The sequence below is a fragment of the Gigantopelta aegis genome, unplaced genomic scaffold, assembly GCF_016097555.1.
Source record: "Gigantopelta aegis isolate Gae_Host unplaced genomic scaffold, Gae_host_genome ctg3831_pilon_pilon:::debris, whole genome shotgun sequence".
NCBI lineage: Eukaryota > Metazoa > Mollusca > Gastropoda > Neomphalida > Peltospiridae > Gigantopelta > Gigantopelta aegis.
The window spans coordinates 8,850-17,363 of record NW_024533537.1 but is presented as its reverse complement, the minus strand read 5'-3'; the positions used below and the strand labels follow the sequence as shown (position 1 = coordinate 17,363).

The 8,514-nt window shown below is 38.4% G+C and overlaps 1 protein-coding gene across 1 annotated transcript; it reads right to left on the bottom strand.

Annotated features, from left to right (window-relative positions):
* Positions 1-3,098: 3,098 nt before the first annotated feature.
* LOC121392442 (angiopoietin-related protein 1-like) lies at positions 3,099-3,800 on the bottom strand. The gene has a single exon (XM_041523646.1). It carries the CDS (start codon positions 3,798-3,800, stop codon positions 3,252-3,254), a length of 549 nt encoding a protein of 182 aa, XP_041379580.1. The 3' UTR covers positions 3,099-3,251.
* Positions 3,801-8,514: the final 4,714 nt, after the last annotated feature.

Sequence of the window (8,514 nt, the reverse complement as noted above, 5' to 3'; positions counted from 1 at the left end):
TTCATATTTTTATTCATAAACATCTGTGGAACAATTAGTTAACTTTAAACTATCATTAGACTTTATTTAACTGCTATACCAATGCAAATTATAATAGCCTGTCAGTTTGTATGCATTGTATAGTATCACACGAAATTAGTATTGTAAAATAAATGCATTTTTCGTTTCAGATTTCCCAGTTACATACAGTATATAGAAGAATGTATCTCATGGAATTAATACTGTAAAATAAATAAACATTTTGTATTCCAGATTTCCCAGTTAACATGCAGATCATTCTGACCAATTAGATACAATTAATAATCAAAAGTAAACCTTTAACGGCACATTCTGGAAAGAGATAAAACAATCTGATTAAAAGTAGATCTTCTGGTCTACCAGTAGATTTTACAGCATTGCATGGACTCCCATGTTCAGGTGACATTTCATCATTAATAAATAAATGTACTCTAGTGGTGCCGTTAAACAAAACAAATGTATTTAATATTAAATGAATTAGTTAATAAAATCAATAAAGTAATAAATAAATAATTAATTAATTAATTAATAATAATAATAATAATAATAATAATAATAACTATAATATATGTATATGAATGAACAATAAATGTATGATAATGAATGAATGAATAAATATATGACGAATGAATGAATGAATGAATGAAAAAAACAAAAAATAAATACATGAATGAATATATAAGTAAACAATAACCAAATAAATACTTTAAAATTATAAAAAAAAGGAAAATATTATTTGCTGTTGGTTGTTGGTGGGAGTAATCACTTGAAATACATAAATAAATGCATATTTCGCAAAACATGGAGTTTTCTCCCTTTAATCGTGAATGACGATTGTGTTTGCCTGTCTGTAAACGGCCGGCTCATTACCGTAAATGGTCTATCAGAAGCCAGTGTATAATGTTTGTAACTGTTACTGTCTACATGCTGTGGGCTTTGTCTGTCCGTGGGTAACGTTAATACGGCTGTCACTCGATAGGGCGATATATCTCAGTTCTATCTGTACAAGGTATGTCATCTTAACGAAATATAAACGTTTGTTTTGTTAGCGACACGGGCGGGACGTAGCCCAGTGGTAAAGCGCTCGTTTGATGTGCGGTCGGTCTAGGATCGATCCCCGCCGGTAGGCCGATTGGGCTATTTTTCATTCTAGCCAGTACACCACTACTGGTATATCAAAGGTGGTGGTATGTACTACCCTGTATGTGGGATGGTGCATATAAATAATCCCTTGCTGCTAATCGAAAAGAGTAGCCCATGATGTGGCGACTGCGGGTTTCCTCCCTCAATATATGTGTGTTCTTCTACCATATGTCTGACGCCATATAACCGTAAATAAAATTCGTTGAGTGCGTCGTTAAATAAAACGATTCCTCTTCATCCTGTTAAAGGACAGCACTAGAACACATTGATTTATTAATTATTGACTGATCGATGTCAAACATTTGGTAATTCTGACTGGTAGTCAACAGAGGAAGCCCGCTACATCATTCCTATTGTCTACAGGACAAAGATGCTGTGTATGTTACACAGTGCTGTTTGAAAGTTAAATATATATGTTTAACGACACTACTAGAGCACATTGATTTATTAATGATCGGCTATTAGATGTCAAATACTTGATAATTTCGACATATGGTCTTAGAGATAAAAAAAAAACCCGCTACAATTGTTCCATTAGTAGCAATGACTAGTTTATATCCACCATTCCATAGACAGGATAGCACATATCACGTCATTTGATATACCAAACGTGGTGCATTGACTGGGACACAGAATATCCCACCGGGGCCCACCGACGCTGTACCACTGGGCTATGTCCCCTTCCCATCGATGGAAAATATGTACAGTAGTTTCAACATAATGGTGTAAAACATATGTACAAGATCAATACACAAATGACACATCAGTTTAGTTTGTGGTGTAAGTTACCGGGACGAGAAATCTAAATGTCTACCGTTAACCGATTTGAATGAGTTGCATAGAGAAATCTACACGAGTGGCCGTTATATACCATGTATCCTACAACGAGCTGTTTAAAATCGTATGACCGGCTACGCTGGTGTCATGGTTAAGCCATCAGACTGGTAGGCTGATAGGTACTGGGTACACAGCCCGGTACAGGCTCCCACCAAGAGCGAGGTTTAACGACTCAATAGGTAGCTATAAGACCACTACACCATCTCCTCTCTCACTAACCACTAAAAACTAACAATTAACCCACTGTTCTCGACAGACAGCCCAGACAGATAAAGTGTGTGGATATAACCACGAACATAAGTTGAAATGAATTAAAAGCGAACGAACGAACGGAAGCGAGTTGGATACGTTTTTAAATAACGAGTTGTAAGATAAACGGTATCTAACGGACACGAATGTGGTATTGTATTTCTTACATATATTCAGGAAACAGTTTTATAATAAAGTTAAACGCTTTTTCCAAATAAAATCTACGTACAATCCTAGCGCTTATAGTTAATTTGTACGTCACAGACAAGTTAGTTTCAGGTTGACTTGTACATCACATCTAGTGACCGATTTCTACCGTGATTTTCCTTTGGATGGTATGACATTGGGGAACTGGTCATCACCTAGTATGTCTGTAAAATGTTATCGCACGTATATGTGTTAACAAGTATCGCACGTATATGTGTTAACAAGTATTTGTTTGTATCACCTGCATTTCTGCCAATCTTACCAATTAGTGTCAACGGTAGGTTTTGTTGATGTTGGGTTATTTTGTTTGTGTGGGGCTTTATTATTTTTGTTTCTTTTCTTTTTTTTGTCAACGGCAGGTTTTTTTTTTTTTTTGTGTTTTTTTTTTTTTTTTCAAAGGCATGTTTGCTGTTTTTGTTGTTGTTTTGTTGTGCTTTCAACGTTGTTGTTGTTTTTTTGTTTTTTATTTTTTTTTTTGTTTTGTTCAAGGGCATGTTTGCTGTTTTTTTCTCAACGGCGTATTTTGGAGGGGATTTTCAACGACGTGTTTTCGTTGCTTTTTCAACGTATATGGGCACGTTTTTTTAGTTTTTTTTTGTTGTTGTTGGGCTTGTTTGTTGTTGTTGGGTAACTTGATTTTTTGTTGTTGTTGTTGTTTTGTTTTGTTTTGTTTTTTTGTTTTGTTTTGTTTTGTTTTTGTTTTGTTTTGTTTGTTGTTGTGTTTGTTGTTGTGTTATTGATCGTTTTGCTTTAGACATTGTCTTAACTGCAGGTGTTGTCTTGTGTCTTTGTCAACATCACGGAACAACCAGCCACATCTTGATTTTGTATGGAGCACTGTTCCCTAAATCGTGCGTCCAAAACACTTCCTCGGAACTCGACGTCAGCCCGTCTGCTGGCTTCAGGAGGCGCCCATTCGGGTTACACTTCGTGCACGCGTTAAACCAGAACCCACTCGTGTGCGTCTGTGCGCAGTTTCCGCCCGTCCAGTTATCGTTGTCCACATCCAGCGTCGTGAACTGTGACCCATTAGCGTACGACAGGGAGTCCCCCAGAGGGACACTGCTGGCGGGTCGGCTGTGTAAAAACACCACCCTGTAACCGCCGGATTCGTCGCTGACGCTGACGTTGAAGTAACGTTGCTGGTAGTAGCTGCCGTTGCCGAGTTTCATGAAGACGACGAGATCGACGTCGCGGTTTTTGACGATCTGATGAATCTTTTCCAGGCCCAGCCAGAAGTCCGCATCCAGAGATCCGAATCCGTTCCGGTAGTCAGTCCAGTTTCGGTAAAAGTCTTCTGTGACGTCATCTCGGTACTGCACTATCGTTCTGCCGCCAAACTTCATTTTGCAACGTACAGGAAATGACGTGTTGGAAAATGGGGGCCTAATAGTATAAATACACAATGTACCTACGGCATTATACTTTCCTGTCCAGGCGTGCGCTACAACAGCTTGCTCTGAATGTGCACGTAAAACCCTATGACATGACATGACATGACGGCATTATAGGTGCCAGATTTGAATCCTTCTGAGCATTCTGACATTTGTTAAAAAGACAATTGCTTACAAATTTTAATAAAGAAAACAAAAGTAGTTCAAGTTTGTTTTGTTTAACGACACCACTAGAGCACATTATTTTATCAATCATCGGCTATTGGATGTCAAACAATTGTTAATTTTGATAAAGTTTCACCTGCTACATTTTTACAGTAGTATCAAGGCCATTTTTATATCCACCTTCCCACAGGCAGGACAGCACATACCACAACCTTTGATATTTAATAAGGTAGTCAAAACCAGTCATTGTGTTTTCCCCAATTCAGTTATCAGAATATCATATGACGTATGTTTTGTTTTCCAGCAAAGACTATTTTGAACTTCTAAAAGCAAACAACAAAAAAGAAGCTACACCAAAACCCCAAAACCAAGCTACACCAAAAAAACCTCGAAAACAAGCCCCTATCCCCAAAAAACAACAACTAACAAACACGCACCCCCCCCCCCCACGCACACACCAAGCCACACACGCACACACAAGAAAATGTTAGTAACTATGAACAATATAACATCCCTATGCTGATCATAACTAATTCCATCCCCAAAATTTGTCATTTTTAGAAATAGCAGGGTGAAAATAAATACCATTTTAGGACTACCATGCAAATAAACACAAACAAAATGCAGCCAGGGACACTTTGTTGTTATTTCTTCTTCGTTATTGTCTGTGTACGTGCGTGTGAGTGTATTGTGTATATGTGTGTGTGCGTAAGCCTACGTGTGAGTGAATATTATGTGTATTTGGGTGTATGTTATTGTGGGTGTACGTAGGCCTACGTATGAGTTTATATTATGTGTACTTGGGTTTATGTCATTGTATGTGTACGTAGGCCTACGTGTGAGTGTATGGTTGGAACGTGTGAGTGTATATTATGTGTATTTGGTTGTATGCTATTGTGTGTGTACGTAGGCCTACGTGTTAGTTTATATTATGTGTATCTGGGTGTATTTGGGTCGCTGAGCTAAATGAACGTGAATTTGAACCTTTTGTTTGTTGTTGTTGTTTTGTTTTCATAACTGGAATTAGACATTGCAGTATTACTTGTATTTTACTGTTCATATTATTCATTGTCATACATACAACGTGTTTCTGGTCAGCCTAGTGTTGGTGATATCACACAATACTTGTTCATACCTCTGAGAAGTAATGGTTATCGATACAAGCTAGTCTACATTTTAGTGGGTATCTTCCCATTTCAACGCGTCGCAGACTCTCCTTTCACTCTACTGTAACTGTATCCATAAGTGTTGTAGGTTTGTGGATTAGTTCAACTTAGTGTCCATTTAATTTTTTTTGGAGTTGAAACTAGGGTCTGCGCCTTTAATAATATCTGGAATGAACTTCTAAATGACATATCTTCCAATATTTCATAATTAAAATTCCGTTACATTCATTATAATTTAACGTCATCCCATTGATCGAACCGCAGGAACAGGAGTTTGTTCAGTTCTCGATGCACGTAACACAAATAACGTTGTCAGGGAACGTCATATCTGATGACGTAACTTTATATTGGTAGATTGTCTTACTAAGCTTTACTGCGTAAGAACCAAAACATAATTAAAAATAAAATATAGTGTCATTATAGGAAAGTATATTTCAAATTTAATTATAAGTATTGTGTTATTCTTTATGCTCATATGGGTATAAAAAAGAAGAAATCATCCTCAAAGTTCTGTGATCACAGCTTCGCCGATTCATACAGTTTGTAGATGATTTGTTTCTGTTCATACCCCGATGGACGTAAACGAAATAACAGACAATCCTTAAATATTACTATTTGGAAACACATAACATTGTCCTGGAAGCAACGTCCCTAACAGAAGCAGATGGCTGTGTATGTTAGGCTGGCCTTGTAACAGCTGATAATCCTCTGCAAGCAACGTCCCTAACAGAAGCAGATGGCTGTGTATTTCAGGCTGGCCTTGTAACAGTTGATAATCCTCTGCAATCAACGTCCCTAACAGAAGCAGATGGCTGTGTATTTTAGGCTGGCCTTGTAACAGTTGATAATCCTTTCAATCCTTCTTACATCCACTTTCAATAAGTTTATAGCACGTGAATTTTGATGAATCGTTCATCACAAGCTTGCAGTATTGGTCCTTGCAATATCCGAAGAGGTTGCGCTGTTCAGGGTCTAGTCTGAGTTGTTCACAGCAGCGGCCAATAGACATCTAGTCCGTTTATAATCATAGCATGTTGTATATTACATATATTGACCAGTCATGAGTCAGTGAAACCCTTCTGCCTAATCCATTTGCTTTTCAGACAATAATAAAACATGTGATATGTATGTATTATGTAGAAAGCCTGGCAAATTGAAACCCTTCTGCCTAATCCATTTGTTTTTCAGACAATAATAACACATGTGATATGTGTGTATTGTGTACAAAGCTTGGCAAATTGAAACCCTTCTGCCTAATCCATTTGTTTTTCAGACAATAATAAAACATGTTTCAACCAATCTGAGTAGTGCGTGAACCGGTTAATACTTACTATGGTTAATACTTTCAGGAACGTAAACAAATTGCCATGCAATTTTTATATGTCCGAGTGTTTTATTATTTCATCAATATTAAATAACAATCGCATTCTTCCTGCTGGGTCATGGTATGTGTTATCCGGTCTATGGGATGATGCCTATAAGAGCTGTCTTGCTATTAATGAAGAAATGTAGCAGTTATCTTTTCTAAGGCTATGTCAACATTATCATGTTTGACATCCAAGAGCCGATGATTAATAAATAAATTTACTCTAGTGGTGTCGTTAAACAAAACAAACTTCTTTTTTGTTTCCTTTCTGCAGAAAATCTATACATGAACTAAGGAAAATCTCAATTTTGCGAGAAACAACAAACAGACGTAGTGTGTACAGCTCTTAACAACCCACGCTTCCACAGACGTATTGTGTACAGCTCTTAACAGCTTCACACTCCCACAGACGTACTGTGTACAGCTCTTAACAACTTTACACTCACACATACGTACTGTGTACAGCTCTTAACAACCTCACACTCATACATACGTACTGTGCACAGCTCCTTTAAACCCCACACTCAAACATACGTAGTGTGTACAGCTCTTAACAACCCCACACTCTCACAGACTTACTGCGTACAGCTCCTTTCAACCTCTCACTCCCACATACGTACTGTGTACAACATCTTTCAACCTCACACTCACACATACGTACTGTGTACAGCTCCTTTCAACCTCACTCTCACATACGTACTGTGTACAGCTCCTTTCAACCTCACACTCTCACATACGTACTGTGTAAAGCTCTTAACAACCCCCCACTCTCACAGAAGTACTGCGTACAGCTCCTTTCAACCTCACATTCCCACATACGCACTGTGTACAGCTCTTAACCCCACACTCCCACATACGTACTGTGTACAGCTCCTTTCAACCCCACACTCAAACATACGTAGTGTGTACAGCTCTTAACAACCCCACACTCTCACAGACTTACTGCGTACAGCTCCTTTCAACCTCTCACTCCCACATACGTACTGTGTACAACATCTTTCAACCTCACACTCACACATACGTACTGTGTACAGCTCCTTTCAACCTCACTCTCACATACGTACTGTGTACAGCTCCTTTCAACCTCACACTCTCACATACGTACTGTGTAAAGCTCTTAACAACCCCCCACTCTCACAGAAGTACTGCGTACAGCTCCGTTCAACCTCACATTCACACATACGTACTGTGTACAGCTCCGTTCAACATCACATTCCCACATACGCACTGTGTACAGCTCATTTCAACCTCACACTCACACGGATTGCTTAGACTAACAAAATAAATGATACTGGATTTTGGACGCTGATCTGTAGCTAACAGGAAGTAGCGAACTCTCTGCGTAGACGTGCTATAAGGCCTGGGTACGAACAAACATACCAGTGTTTTCGAACATGGCAGAAATCATAATCAGCATGGTGAATGTGCTTTTGAAATAAATGATGAGGCTGTTGCTTAGTTAGAGCAGCATGAGTTAGCGCACGCACGCACACACATGCACGCACGCACGCACACACACACACATAGTCACACACAGGTTGATGTGCATTAATATGTGTGTTGTATTCAACATAAAATACTTTAATACAATTGATAGCACGGTCAAAGTCATGTGTGTGCGTGCTGACTGAATGCTGGATGTTTGATATATCAAATCATATCAAGACTATTATGAATTGATATTTCAATGTCACACACCATCGATTGTTGCCCAACTCTTTGTAAGGAGTCTACACCCACGATTAATATTTAATATGTCTGGTGTCCGTTATGTCCTAGTGTAGGCAAATATTAACATACTCGTATATACGTTTACTAGTACACACTGTACAGTGTAATTCCATTGTGAGCAGGCACGTCGGATCAAGGGGGCTGGGGGATCTAGCCCCAACTTCTCACCTAATAATTCTGAATCAAAACTATTATTGGTAGTAAATCTTAAGGCAGAGATGAATTCTACTTGTAGAAT